At 38.2% G+C, this 14,732-nt stretch overlaps 3 protein-coding genes across 5 annotated transcripts in view; 2 read left to right on the forward strand and 1 right to left on the reverse strand.

Moving 5' to 3' along the window:
- Positions 1 to 769: 769 nt before the first annotated feature.
- On the forward strand, positions 770 to 4,801 carry LOC105454322 (ubiquitin-conjugating enzyme E2-24 kDa). Of its 3 annotated transcripts, none has more exons than XM_011696874.1 (6): positions 770 to 827; positions 2,736 to 2,870; positions 2,969 to 3,019; positions 3,163 to 3,295; positions 3,623 to 3,770; positions 3,942 to 4,801. In XM_011696874.1, exons 2-6 carry the CDS (start codon positions 2,740 to 2,742, stop codon positions 4,037 to 4,039), a joined length of 561 nt encoding a protein of 186 aa, XP_011695176.1. In that variant the 5' UTR covers positions 770 to 827; positions 2,736 to 2,739; the 3' UTR covers positions 4,040 to 4,801. The 3 variants fall into 3 exon arrangements, with proteins under 3 accessions (XP_011695176.1, XP_011695174.1, XP_011695175.1); XM_011696872.1 differs by lacking the exon at positions 770 to 827 and adding an exon at positions 1,406 to 1,484 and having other exon boundaries at positions 3,942 to 4,782; XM_011696873.1 differs by lacking the exon at positions 770 to 827 and adding an exon at positions 1,596 to 1,693.
- On the forward strand, positions 834 to 1,372 carry LOC105454323 (myb-related transcription factor, partner of profilin-like). The gene has a single exon (XM_011696877.1). The coding sequence runs from the start codon at positions 837 to 839 to the stop codon at positions 1,353 to 1,355; it is 519 nt and encodes a 172-aa protein (XP_011695179.1). The 5' UTR covers positions 834 to 836; the 3' UTR covers positions 1,356 to 1,372.
- A 1,413-nt stretch (positions 4,802 to 6,214) lies between the features above and the next one.
- Positions 6,215 to 14,732, reverse strand: part of LOC105454324 (CD63 antigen-like) — a 10,485-nt gene continuing 1,967 nt past the window's right edge. The window contains exons 2-6 of the mRNA XM_011696878.1: positions 12,078 to 12,266; positions 11,604 to 11,774; positions 11,164 to 11,391; positions 10,864 to 10,925; positions 6,215 to 8,914 (exon numbers count right to left, since the gene is read on the reverse strand). Coding sequence (XP_011695180.1) covers positions 8,896 to 8,914; positions 10,864 to 10,925; positions 11,164 to 11,391; positions 11,604 to 11,774; positions 12,078 to 12,266 — 669 coding nt within the window. The 3' untranslated portion in view covers positions 6,215 to 8,895. The remainder of the gene's footprint in view (positions 8,915 to 10,863; positions 10,926 to 11,163; positions 11,392 to 11,603; positions 11,775 to 12,077; positions 12,267 to 14,732) is intronic.

Consider the following 14,732-nt stretch of genomic DNA (forward strand, 5'->3'; position numbering starts at 1 on the left):
GACTGGAGTTCAGACGTGTGCTCTTCCGATCTAAATATTTCTGTTATTTTAATTATTCTCATTTATTTCTTATTATTTATTGTTCAATATATTGAACACGCGCGTATTTGTTATGCATAAATCATATGCACGCGTGTCACGTCAGCATATAAATTATATAATGAAAATCTTTAACTATTTCCATCTCGCTGCCAGAAATCGCCCGAAATCCTCTTTCTGAATTTCGGCAACGCAGCGAGACAAAAAACGGGACGGGAGAGAGGGGACTGTGTCCGTGAGACAAACAAACTCGCCGCTCGAGCTCCGTGTTTGTTAGCTGGTGGTGAGACAAGGACGACCGAGATTGATGTCCGTCCTTTTCTAACTAACCTACTCGCATTCCTGCACATAGCACGGAACACAACCGTGGACATAGCACGGATCACCACCAAAAGATCGTGGACATAATCGACAAAATCGTGGACATTGGCTACGTAGTTCAATGTCCACTTGTCAGAGGCGCTGAAACCAGCTCAATCGCCGGTCCCCGCTAAATCGCGGGCATGGCCGCTCTCAGGATCCTCTCTGGCGCGGGGGCCCCCGGCCGCGGGGGAAAAACGCCGCTCCGTGGCCCTGTGGGTGCCGGTAGGCCCGGTAGCGCCGGGCGCGCCGGGCTCCGGCGGCAGGAGGCACGGGGCCGATCACAGCGCCCGCGAAAACGCGTTGTCAGGTTTGCCAGCGTCCGCCGCCGCGGCGACAGAGTCAACATCCGGCGACGCAGAGATGCGCACGTTTCGGCGCTCGCCGAGGGGAGAAGGACGCCGCGATCGCGATTTCGGGACATGAAAGTGAGATGAATGGTCGCGATACGAGGACGAGAGCCTGAGGAGCGCTGGGCTTCCGGGACAGGACAATCCGCGAGGGCGATTCGAAATCCGCTGCCTCGTCCGTGCGCTCGTCCACGATCGTCTCTCGGCGTTGTCGCGTACCCGCGACCGTCATCGCCGTCGTCGCCGCCGCCGCCGCCGTCGTCGTCGATCCGTCGAACGATCGCGATAGAATCACGCCGATGCGTCGGGCGCTGCGCGTTCCTCGCGAGTGCTGCTGCAGTTGTAGTATCGAGAGCGGCACGATCTCGTTGTAGAGCGCGTTCCTCGCGCGGGCTCCTACGCGTACTCCCGCCTGACTCGAGGACAATAACGGAGTCGGAGTCGTCAGCATCACCGCCGCCGTCGTCGCCGCCGCCGCCGCTGTCGTCGTCGTCGTCGTCGACCGCCGCGTGCATCCCGCCCCCGATCCGCTTGGCTCCATTATCCCGGCGACACCGTCGCCGCGCCGAGGCGCCGAGGGAACCGTCTCGCGGCTCTTGCATCTGAAGCAGCGGCGGACCGGTCCTTCCCCGTTCCCCCCTGCCTCACGCCCCTCCGCCCTACCGTCGGCGACCCGGCGAAGCTAGGCTTGCCGCGAGACGACAGCAAACACGGCGTGGACACATCGGACACGAGGTACATCGGCGCCGCAACGCTTTTCTCAGCCGCTTCGGCTTGCGAAACGAAATCGCGGGAGGGAGGGGGCGGGAGGGGAAGAAGGGAGAGGGTTAGGAAACGGCCAGAAGTGGCACTGTGCGTGGTCGTGTGCGTGTGTCCTAAAAGGGACACAGGGATATCTATAGAGGACGGAGCGGGAGACCCATGTAGACGGCACGCCGGGGAATGTATGTACGTCGTTCCGAGATACACCCGGCGCTTGGCTGTCGGGAGCCGGAGTCTCTTGCCTCTTGCCTGCGTAGCGAGAGAGGAAGAGGCATTCGGATTCTGAGAGAGAGAGAGAGAGAAAGAGTGAGAGTGAGAGTGAGAGACAAGCGGGGGGGGAGAGAAAGAGAGAGAGAAAAAACGCGTGCTCGTCCGCTCGCTCCGTGAAGGGAAATCAATTTTGGGCGCGTTGAACCCCCCTTTCGGGTCGCCCCGAACAGCGGAGGAGACAACAAAACGCGATGACGTTAAACGAATCTTGCTCCTTTCTTTCTCGGCCCACCCGGCGGATCGTCACGTACGTCGCGGCCGTCGTTTCCTCCTCGAGCCTCCTCGGGCTAGAGCCACGCGCTTACTTACGGGGCGACGCCGTTTAAAAATACACGACGCGCTAGATATCCCGTCCCGGAGTGACGGGACACTTATCCGGCGGCGATCAAGTACGCGCGATGTTTATGTTTCTGCTCGCGGGGGAAGGGAGGGGATGGCCGAGGGTGAGGGGCGGAAAATCGTGTGTTTTGTGTCGAACGGGACTCTTTGTTGCACGGTACATCGCCACCCCGTCGGGAGCGTAACGGGGAGAGACGACCGTTTCTCGGAAGCGTCGCAACTAACACGGTGCATTATCAATTTATATATTTCGGCGCCCCGGATCAGCCACTCGAATTGTTAACTCGTGTCGATTTCGGCTCACGCCAACAAGGCTCGTTTGCTCCGCTCTATTTGTTTTGCACACAGATGACATTAGTTTAGACAAACGAGACTCCGTTCTTCTCCGTTCCTCCTTTCTCTTGCAAATTTACGTTTTACGCATCGATTATAGCGAAATGATGATTGAAACGCGATGTGTATTATTTCAATTACCATACTCCAAAATTATTCTTGCTTTTATAACGCTTCTATAATCCTTCCTTTATCTGTTGTCGTTAAATTAATCATTTGCAAAAAAAAGTCTACGTGTAATTGAGAATACGTGTGTGTGTGTGTGTGTGTTTTTTGTCGCAGAGTCATGTCGTCAGGAGCAGGCTCCAGTGGAACTGGGCGAGGACGTGGTTCCTCCTTGGCAGACAATAAACCAGACAGTAAAGAAGCGAAGCCAAATCCAAAGATGTCGAAAGCTTTAGGGACGTCCGCTAAGAGGTAATGCAATAGACTCCTGAGTTTTGCAACGCGACAATTGCATGTATTCATATTAACAGTGAACGTAACAATAATTTGTGTTCATTGAATTTTATCAGGATACAAAAAGAATTGGCAGAAATTACGCTGGACCCACCTCCCAATTGCAGGTATGGTACTGTTGTTATCAATCATCATCCTTTATGAAATAATATTTTGGAATTATAGCTAAATATAATATAAATTATATGAAACAGTTTACATGTTTCACAAGAATAACATGTAATAAATTGGTGATTAATTCGTGTTACAGTGCAGGACCAAAGGGTGATAACTTATACGAATGGGTTTCTACCATATTGGGTCCTCCAGGTTCGGTTTACGAGGGCGGTGTGTTCTTTCTTGATATACATTTCTCGCCAGAATATCCTTTTAAACCTCCTAAGGTAAGTTAATGATTAATTTTATACTGCATCGCGACGACACTCGTACAGAATTATAACAACGTCGAAGTAAAGAAAATAAATGAAAACTTAAATAAAAGTATTATTTGAAATAATATCTTTAATCCGTATAAAAAACTTGAAGTGTCAATATGTTTTAAATAGACATTTACATAATATTTATTACATGATAAATATCTGCAAATAGACTAGTAAATATCGTATTAATTCCATTGCATTTATAAAGTTAATCATATCATTTATTTTAGCAAAATAGATGTACATTATACATAGCTATTATGTTCCAAACAAAAATGTGTTGCTTTACAGGTTACATTCCGAACGCGCATCTACCATTGCAATATAAATAGTCAAGGAGTAATCTGCTTGGACATATTAAAGGATAATTGGTCCCCTGCATTGACAATTTCGAAAGTCTTACTGTCAATATGTTCCCTTTTAACAGACTGCAATCCAGGTGGGCTTATTATTCATGATAATTTATTGAAATCTGATGTACGATACGTACATTATAAATAATGATTGTATTTGCGATATCTTATTAGTTCTCGAGATAACGAATTCTTTAGATATTGCATTATCGTTTTACACAATTATTACATGGATCTTACATAATTTTATCTTGCAGCTGATCCATTGGTAGGTAGTATAGCTACGCAATACCTACAAAATAGAGAAGAACACGATCGCATAGCGCGGCTTTGGACCAAACGCTATGCCACATGAGCATATTCTTAATTCATATTAAACTCCTATTAGTCTCATGCCAACTTATGATCATTGCTGCTCTCATACAACTTGTCTCATATGTAGCCTGTACACATCTTTATCTATGATCATGTTGGTCAGAAAACACAAGTGAGCGAAGACCGTTTGAGATCAGCTCAAACATGATTGTGATGTGCTTTTATGTAGAGTATGTAATGTGCCTAAGACGGATGAATGTGCGTGCAAGTGTTTAAAAACAAGTGTGCTAGGGCATAACGAGACAGGAGTTTTTCACTTAAAAAGTTACAATGAGATAGTATTTAAATGGATTGTATTGTTCACAAAACAATACCAGCCACAATGCTGCTAATGTTTCTAGAATAGGAGATAACATGAACAATATTGATAATCTAAAGTGTAAGTAATTAATAGATAGATATATAGGCGATAAGACGTAAATGTAGAGGCCCATTTTTCCATAATTAGCTCCCATATTTTTATATTGAATTGCGTTAAATTTAAATTATTATGTTCATATACATGTTGACGCCTGACTCAAGATATAGGCTAATTGCATGTAACTGTAACTATAATTTAACTGCTGCAAAACTACCGTATACATTTTGTGTTCATAATACAATAATTGTAACGTTCTGCATGAAGCAGAGGTCGGTCATGCTTGTGCTATCAGACATAATTCAATTGTCTGGGCCCAAAATATATTGTAACTGTAAATAAATATTATTTACTGTATACTTATATACTGGTACATTCAAGAAACTTGTAATTCTGACCTGGATTTATATTCTGTCTATACTCTATATATGTATATGTACATTGATGTTTTAATAGTGATTGCACTGATAATCCTCATTCACAAAATTCTGATTAGCGATTTTTTCATTTTTTTTTTTTTATAAATCATAGTTTAATTTAGGTTTTAATGTAGGTAGAGAAAGAAAATTTAACGATTGTGGCGCTAACCAATGTTGGTGCAATCCAATTGCGTTCTTAGACTTTTCATATTATTTTATTGTATCTGAAGGGATACTTACATATCAATTTTGTTGCGTACTCGAACGCAAAAGTCCGAGTATGCTAGAGATACTTTCATTGTTTTCAGTGTGTCAGGTATACATGTACGCCTCCTGAATAATTTTTCGTAGTTTTTTATATCTTATGACAATTAGATCAACAAGGTGATTAAAATCACTTTGTACATATCTGTTCTAATATATATACATATGTATATAAATATTATATATATATATATATAATATTTTATATATATGTATATAGTTGCTTAAAAATATCAGGTAGTGTGAATGTAATTATAGTTGATAAAAAATGATAAAGTGAAGGAGAGAAGCTTACTTGGCCAATACCAATATTGTACAGTTTATTGTGTAAAGTAACACTTCACATCCTTTTTGTCGCAAAATTCGAGGAATGTAAATATTGCGTGAAATGCATGTGCAGAATATGCGAATCGCGTAAGTTCCTACTATGACAAAAATTGAATATTCTTGGACTTTAATTTAGTCGACGGACTTCGGCTTCTTATATTTTGTAAGCCAGTATGCAGTTTCAACTTTATATGAGATAAAGTAGATAATGAGACTTGATTCTGCGTCGGGATTGTAAATAGATCCATTATACATAATTAAGATATATTACATGTACATGCCCGCGTGCATTTGAAAATTATCAGAATATTAACAAAATATAACGGATCTCGTTATTTCTAAAAATATCATGTATACGTTAAATAACTGATGCAAACGAGAGCACGCTCTTTTAGAACCGATCTGAGGCGCCTTAGTCTCTTGTAAAAAAAAATACTGAGAAGCAAGGAGAAAGCCATTGTGGCATTTATCTGGTTTCGATGATCTAAACTTACAATACGCCGGGAAGTCAGTTGATCCATGAACACTCTTTTCTGTACGCGTATAAAAAGTATAAATGTCAAACGAAGAAGAAAAAGCAAATGTACGAAGGTCAGTCTTGTATATGGGTAAACAATCTTTTAATGATATAATGAATGAAATACAATTTATTATACGCTCTCTTCGGTAGTTATTATTGTTACCTTTCCTTATCTTAAAGATACTCTTTAGTTGTATACTGCGAGATTTCAATTTAGATCAAGATTTGTAAAGATAGAGATGGGAAGGATTTTCATTAAAAACAGTATTTAGTGTCATTAAATTTATTAGTATACATAAAAGCTAGATGAATATGTGCTAAGGACATGTTGGCTCCTAAAATGCCGTAAATTATAGTTATATTGTAATAACAAAATTACATTTGTATTACTTTACTGACTAATAATTTCCGTTTATAATAAAAAAAAAACAGCCAAAATAGAATTTAGTATAAAATCATTTGTATATGTGTATATTTTGTGTGCATGCATGTGTGTATGCGTGTGTGTCTGTGTAATATATATAATATGTATATATTGTATGTAAAATACCAATGTTAGTTAATACTGATTACAATAATCTTCGTCAGTCTTTTGCGTTGTCTGGTACAACTAATACATGTATACAGAGTCTAAAATTTTCAATTAAAATCTCTGACAAACACAGATGATTTTATATAATCAAAAGGAGCAAACGTTTTTGGACAAGTGCTAGTTTCGAAGCTACATTGCGCATGGTCGATTAGATTAATATCATTAAAATGCTTTCTAATCTCTATTAACTTATAACATAAACGTTACTATGTTAGGCACACTTTAATATCTCATAGCTATTATTTCTATGTTTCTGCAATTATGGTTATCCTACGTACGGACGTTCATGTTTATTTCTGAGATCTTGTGCATTTGCCACTGTGTATGTGCGTGTGTGTGTGTGTGTGTGTGTGTCTGTGTGTATGTGTGTGCCGATGGTAAATTTAAATTATCTCAACATTATTGTAAAATAGTAAATATATCAATACTCTTTGTTCTTACATATATAAATTATTTGCAATAAATACGTTTCTCCATTTTTTCAGACATATACGTTCTAATAACGTTCGGTATATATGTCTAAAGGAATGTTATAAATTTTCATGCATTTGTATACACAAGACTACAGAAACTTACATAATTTAATTTGAATCGTGGTACTTGAATTCGTGAAATCGACAAGACGCAGTGAAATTTCTAAATTTTTTTTCCTTTCATCTCTTACGTATAAATCTAAAAAGAGTACTGTACATTTCAATTATGTACTTAAACACACATAATGTTATTTAATGGCATCCAATCCAATCCAATTGACATCAATTTCAAGTTTTATTTTAAAAAATGTTTCTCTCCTTTAAATGGAAGCAAATGAATATAAGTAGTTTTATACATTATCATAATTCATTCTCATTTAATTCCTTTTCCAATATCATTGAAAGCTCTTTCAATACTGGACAGAATGGAATTCTAGGAATAAAGTTCAAAAAAGTCAAAAGTCTTTTCACAGGTTTTAATATATCACATAATTGTTCTGAACTGTTTATTTCTTTTCAGAAATAACTTGTTACTCAGTAAAAATAATGTTAATCTTTTTTGCTTTGGTCCCAAATATGAATGAACTTAGCACTAAACATGCACAAATGTTTGTGTAGCAATAGACTGTCAATAGCATATAATACAATGAAGCGCAAGAGAATCAATATCAGAGTTCACTGACATTACAAGCTAAATTATTGACAGGATAGAGCTAGCTTCCATTTGATACTCCATTTAAATTGAGCTAGATGTTAAGATGCGCTAATTTTGTTACAATCATTGGTACATAATGTACAGAATTTTTGTGTACATCTGATATTACATAATGACACTATATATACACGCATACGTATATATATTTCACGGGGCACCGTCGATTACGAATAAGAGTACACTGCCTTTTCTTTTTTTTTTGTCTTCGTAGAACACAGAAAATCATTATAAATTTAATATAAGATTACTACAACATCGTATATATTATAAGTATTAGAGACTATTTTGTCGAGAGAGAAAAAGATGAGGAGGCATTAAAAATAGATGCCAAGACTGCATGTACTCAAATATAATATATATACTATTTTATGGTAATATTAAATTATAAGAGAACACAAGTTTGTTTGCAATTAACCGCGTTACACAATTTGTTCATTCTGCACTCTGAGGAAGATTATGCAGAAATAGCTTGTTCTTTTACTTTTCGTTTAAACCTGGCAAAAAATTAAGAGGAATGATGGCTACGTTCAATGCTATTTCCTATAATGGTACAGAAAATTGTATATAATTCGCAAAAGATTACCAAACTTCGTACAAACGTATCACATGAAAAAATGGATCAGACATTACATCATGGCACATAATTTAACAGGCACCTCGTCGTACATGTGCCAAAATTGATTAACGTTCCATTGGTAATCTCTGTAAACGGGTTCGTATACATTTTTTCGACTAGTTGTTCCGTTTCCTTTTCTTTTGCCTTCATATTGCATGTGACATATATTTTTGGCAGATATTGGCAGTAATTTGATGTTAAAATTTAACGGGATATGTTAATAATTAAAATTTAATAAGATATGTCAATAATCAATGCATATTGCTTATTTCGTTTTTTTTTTCAATTTATAAGAAAAAATGAGCAAAGAGAAACGCCAATTTGCATTCTCTCAAAAGTCGGCAATTTCACATGCATTACATAGATATACATACCGAAACATGACTAACTTAAGGTATCGCTGTACACTAAATACTTGTGACATCATTCCTCTTTGAGTATATACTTGTAAGCACAATAAGAATGATTACGGTTGTAATGAATCTACAAGTATTTATTAATCAATGTATGATGAACAATATTATGAAAAAATGCCTCCTAATTGATGGCAGATCAGTGTGCTGTGGTTTCGCTGTAAGTAAAAATATTAAATCACTAGGTATGAACATAAAATATTTGGGAAAAAAAACATCTAGTTTTACGCATATTAATAAGCAATATAATTTCGTATATGTATAGTACAAACAACGAAAAAACAAAAGATAACACTTCGTGTGATACTATTTTAGTAGATTTTATTAACAAGTATTTTATATATTGCCAATACCGGCTCGAAACGACACTTTATAATCAAGTTGAAGCAATTTCTATTGCTGTTGAACTGAGCATAAGTCATCTGGTTGAAATAATTTCATTATGAATATTACGCTTTACTATAATTCTCATATAACATGAAACAACTATTACGTTTTATCTATTTCTATATACTTATACATCTCGTAAGACATTTTTCATGATTGTAACGCTATGTAAACTTTACATTGTGATAAACAACAAAATATCTTAATGTTATATTATAGAGTACTTCTTGTTTGTATTGAACGCACAGCACGCGCGCGGCAACATATACGTGTAGTTAACATGCAATTGCAAATTGAGGCTAACACTTCTCTTTATGCCTTTCAACTTGTTAAACAAGGAAATTTTTCATTAATCTGAAGAGTATTATTTAGCCACAAATTAGAAGTATATAAAAAAAAAGAAAACAAATTGCGCATTGACACATGTTACTTTCAATCACAGTTTCTTTGCAGTTCACAAGTATAGTACATCCTATTAATTGGTTAACGTATAATTTTCTCTTTGAATGGATTATATAACATGCAATATATAAAGGAAATGCCCTTCATCATACACCATTGGGTTAATGCTGAGAAGATATTCATATATCTTAATACTTCATTTTGCGTCTTGAATTATCTAATTAGTGGCTTTCTTTACATTATATCGTAAATTTTATTTGTCAAATAAGATGTATACATACACACACACACACACACACACACACACACACACATTTTTTTAAGGACAAACCTTAAATGTTGAATTGACTAAAATGAGCACGTATATTAGGCCTGTTTTTTATAGCTGAACTGCTGCACCAGTTCACAGTTTATTTTTCTCTTTCTACATTGGAAGAAGAAAGATAAACTCTGAACTAGTGTAGCTAATTCAGCTATAAAAAACAGACCTATTAAAATAATGACGAGATGACTTCTATGGTCGTTTGAAAATATTATAGATATACTGGAATATGATCTCATAAGGTCATGACATCGACCCGAAAGCAAAATGTGAAGTCTTAAGATATATGAACACTCTTAAAGTTGAAGATGATACTGTTGAATATTATAGCAGAGCCTCGACAACAATATCAATATACACTACAACCATGCGAAATATTTATGAAGCAAAAATATAGAAACGACAAAAATACACTTTTGCTAATAAGCTAAACAATTATTCACGTGAAGCAGACATTAAACAAAAAGAAGCTTTTAACGCATTTTATAGTGATTTATACTTTATATAACTTTATCATCGATGTTATGGTTATCGTGGCTCAACTATAAACAGTATCACAATGACACTGAACAAATTAGATGTACATTTATAAAAAACTGATCTCCGAGAGTATATAGATACTCTGTTATCATTAATATACAAAGTTGTTCGAGAGCCTATTGTAAAAACATACAAAACATACGTGTGTGACATTTTTATGTCTGATAGATAAGGCCCAGATACCAAAATAGCAGTGAGAGTCTTTTGAGATTCTTTGGAGATCTTTAAATCGTTTTTACCTATCACGCACTCTTTGACGAAATTAAACGGCTTCTTTGCAATGTGTTAAGAATAGAAGCAATAAAGGAAAGAAATTTTTTGTATATATAATTGTGCATGGTTAAATGGTAACGAAATAAGGGGAAAAAAATAGTGGCAGCTTGTGTAATAGATCAGGTTTTATACAAGTGCATTTTAGGCTTGTTGCAATGAAAATTTGTGTATCTATCAGCTTACACAGTCTCATACTCGCGGCGAATTGAGCGAGCCAGACAGCACGCAAAGACTACTCCAATCAACTGAAAACAAAGAGACATTATTGTTTTAAAATTCATTTTTCCAAATTTATCCTTTGCTCGTTAGTATTAATGATATACAATTGGAATGCTACTATATATTGCATTTAATGTTATTTATAGAAATAATATTGTAAATCCTTCTATTTTATGTAGTATACAATAGCTATTTGCATCTAAATCACAAGTTTTAATATAACTTTGTTGTAACGCTAGGATGACAGTTTAAATTAGAACTTACCTGTATGAGGGCTACCCCTATGCCCACTCCTCCCAGGATCATAGCGTTATTTTCTATAGCGGATTGCAGTTTCATCATGCAGCCATCACCGTACACATGAATCGAATTGACATCGCATCGATTTTGAGTAGGAATCTCTTTGCAGCAGGAATCGGGAGCGTTATTATGCTGGAAACTGGGGGACAGACGGGGCCAGTCTGCAGGGCCATTCATACCGCAGCATTGTAACTAAAATCATATTTCAATTGTCATTTAAAATTCGATTATTAATGGCATACAATAAAATTACGATATTTATATCTAGTTACGATATATTATCTAGTTAGTAAGGACTTTTCTGCTTGCATAATGATTTCAACAATATTCTTTCTTACAGCAATGAATAAAAGTTTAAATGTATAATTGTAACATTTTGTCCTCAAATAATTTCATGAACTCACATCGTGCTGCATGATGTCCCATGAACGACGAATATCTGGATTAAGCTCATATTGTCGCAAAGTACCGTTCAAACGGTTTTCCAACATATTAGCAACTTCTCCTCTCATCATGTAACCTGTGATGCCAGCGCCCAATTCCAGAGCAAATATCAGCAGTAGCAGGACCGAGAACTATAGTAAATTAAAATTATTGCACAGGTGTAATATATGTATACAGAATATTAGTGTCGTAACAAACTCTTGTACAAAATTTGTGCTCTTCAATTTAATTATACCCTTTTAAAAAATGTTTCGCTACGCCATATATATAAGTAAAAAAGATATTTAAAAAGATAAGTCAAATTCATGTTACAAAATTCTCATGTTACGAAAAATAAAAATAATAGATTTTAATTAATAGTAATAATCTTAATAAGTATAATTAATAATTTTAATAAATAAGTGTTTTAATAAATAGCGTTTTTAGGCTCATACCGTTATTATCATGCAATGATTCTCCTTTACAGCGCCGCAACATCCAAAGAATGATACGAGGAAGACTATGATACCGACTACTATCATTAAGAGTGGGGCTGCGAAGAACCAACTATCCACAAAGTTGCTGTACCCGCTGTAAACAACCAGAATCACGCCGCCCACCGAAATAAATACGATGCCGGTGATCTGAAACAATAAAATGTGTTTGCTGTTAGTCTAATTTTCATTGGCACATTTGGTAACGTATTCATTATCTTTGTATGCAACATAACATATTTAATCATTTTATATGTGCTACAAAAAATAATATATATAAATAAATAATGTAATTAATAATATATACCTATATATATTTATAAATATTTATTTATCTATTATCTCAATTTTGTTTTGTACACAATGTACAATAGTTTCATATTCTTATATACAATTTCATGTTTTGCTACTATATAATGATAAGATATAAAAGATACGATAAGACAAAAATTATAGTATCTTCTTCAGTGTAAAAACTTGCCAAACAACTTGCACTATGTAAAGTCTTAAGTCGAAAAAAGATAAGATTAGTAGTAAAAGTGTTGTTTTTTAAAGAGATGCGAAAAGCATGCTTTTTTAAATTTCTTATATCTGCGTTGCGAATTTATGTTAAATATATATGTTTTTCTGCCACATCACGTTAGCGCTTACTTTCACAAAACACGCTTCCGAAGTGAAATCTTTAATTAGAATCGTTACATTAAAACTCTACGATTTGAGAAACATGTACTGCCCATATTATTTCGCAAGTACATAATTAACGAAAACTTTAGCGCGCTCATCAAACTTGATATTGTCCTAGAAAAAGCATTTTTCTGCTTCCTTCCAGGGATGAGTTACGATCGACATCTCCAGCAGATAGGACATTCAATACTTTTCTTCCGTGCTAATAGCCTAGCTTTAAGTGCTTGCTCGCGTAAGAGCCGTATTGTTTACCGACGGGAAGCGCATAAAACTGTTATAATTACGCCGAGTAACTTTCAACGGAATAACTGCGCGAGAACGACTCTCGCGGGTTATGATTACGAAAGCGGCGGCTTTACCAAGAAACGCTATTGTACAAGAAATTCATTGTTGTATGAAAATTAGAAAGGCAAACGTTTACCGTTTTTGTCATCTGACGACCGCCGACGAAAAAAAACTCCGTCAGGCGTTCGCGCGAGTATTGAGTTCGCGTGTCTCTGTAATACGCGTGCGAGTATTTTCGACAAGCGACGGTTTACAAGCCGAGCGCGTGGCCAAGTTCAATGAATCTTTATCTTTACGTTACACAGATAGGACGACGCGAAAAAAAAAAAAGAAAAGAGACGTGCACGAATCGTCGAGCGTGACCCGGTTATCGTTTAATTATTCCAAGACGCGACTGACGCGAGCATGGGACATACATATATATGAGTTTCGGAAATATCGAAAGGCGTACGCTTTCCTGCGTGCGCTTCCTTGCAGGAAGACGCGAGCCTCTATACCGGGAGGAATTCGTCGACGGCGCCGCGGCGGCCCGTTCACGCTACTGGATCTCTGTCTAAATAAAGACATCTCCCCAGCGCACGGTAGCCGACGGACGTTCTCTACGTCGGCCGGTCGGGGGAGAAAGAAAGAAAAAAAAAAAAAAGGCCTCACGGCGCGACTGCGACATCGCGCGCGCCGTAGGGAAAGGCTACACGTCGCTCGTCGCCGCGCCGCACGACGAAGATTATACACCTCTCCCCCTTTGCTCCTATGTGGTTACCTACGTGTCTTTCACCTACGGCTCACCTACGTTCCCCGGGCGCACGTTACACGCGCCCGTAGTAGGCCTCCGAGGTAAGCGAAACCGAGCCCGACCGAGACCGGTCGATTCGCGCTCGCCCTCGAGCGACGCGACTGGTCTCAGCCCGTTGGGGAGACCCGTGTACGCCGTACGCTAACAGGTGACTCTACTACGGCGAACTTTATGTATGAACCTATTGAAAAAGTTTCAGCAACGAGGACGCGCCCAACGCGCGGGCAATCCATACGATCTGGGATGCCCTAGAAAGCGAAGTGTAGAAATACGGACGGACGGGCGGGCGGACCGACGATGCCGTATATATAATACAGGCGCATGTTGTCTCCTCTACGAAATTTGGTCTGGTCGCGTCTTAACTAATTATGGATGTCGAAAGCGAGGATGTTGAAAGAGGACTTGCTCGCAAATTAATTCTTTCGTCGTATACGGATTCTATCCGAGGTCTTTTAAATCAGGATTCGAGGGGCAGATGGGGAAGAGATCGGAGAACGAACTCGAAGAAATTGAAAAAACGAGCGGTACTTGCGGCCAGAAAAAGAAAACCGACGTTGATTAGCGAGAAACAAAGCTACCCGTCGAGCTCGCTACTTCTTCGCTGGTACGCTCTGTATAAACGCGGTCGCCAACGCTGGCATTTCACGCTGGACGGATCATTAAACGTTACAATATAAGGGACGCGCGACCGGCACCCCGCCCCTGCCATCCTTTACACGAGTTGTTTTTGTGTCCTTCCTCGTCCGTACAGCGACGATGTTTTGTCATGTGTGCGATGCGAGTCTCCTGAGACAAATGTGGCTTTCGATAGTTTCGTCGTATCGCCTCAGAGAACTTAAATAAAGTCTACCCCC

This window comes from Wasmannia auropunctata, unplaced genomic scaffold, assembly GCF_000956235.1.
Source record: "Wasmannia auropunctata unplaced genomic scaffold, wasmannia.A_1.0 LD335986.1, whole genome shotgun sequence".
Classification (NCBI taxonomy): domain Eukaryota; kingdom Metazoa; phylum Arthropoda; class Insecta; order Hymenoptera; family Formicidae; genus Wasmannia; species Wasmannia auropunctata.

Bases quoted from the DNA above. Each gene is read 5' to 3' on its own strand.
- LOC105454323 (XM_011696877.1), top strand. From the start codon at position 837: ATGGTCGCGATACGAGGACGAGAGCCTGAGGAGCGCTGGGCTTCCGGG.
- LOC105454322 (XM_011696874.1), top strand. From the start codon at position 2,740: ATGTCGTCAGGAGCAGGCTCCAGTGGAACTGGGCGAGGACGTGGTTCC. The intron at 2,871-2,968 runs GTAATGCAATAG...GAATTTTATCAG, and splicing joins TTAGGGACGTCCGCTAAGAG to GATACAAAAAGAATTGGCAG. The intron at 3,020-3,162 runs GTATGGTACTGT...TTCGTGTTACAG, and splicing joins GACCCACCTCCCAATTGCAG to TGCAGGACCAAAGGGTGATA.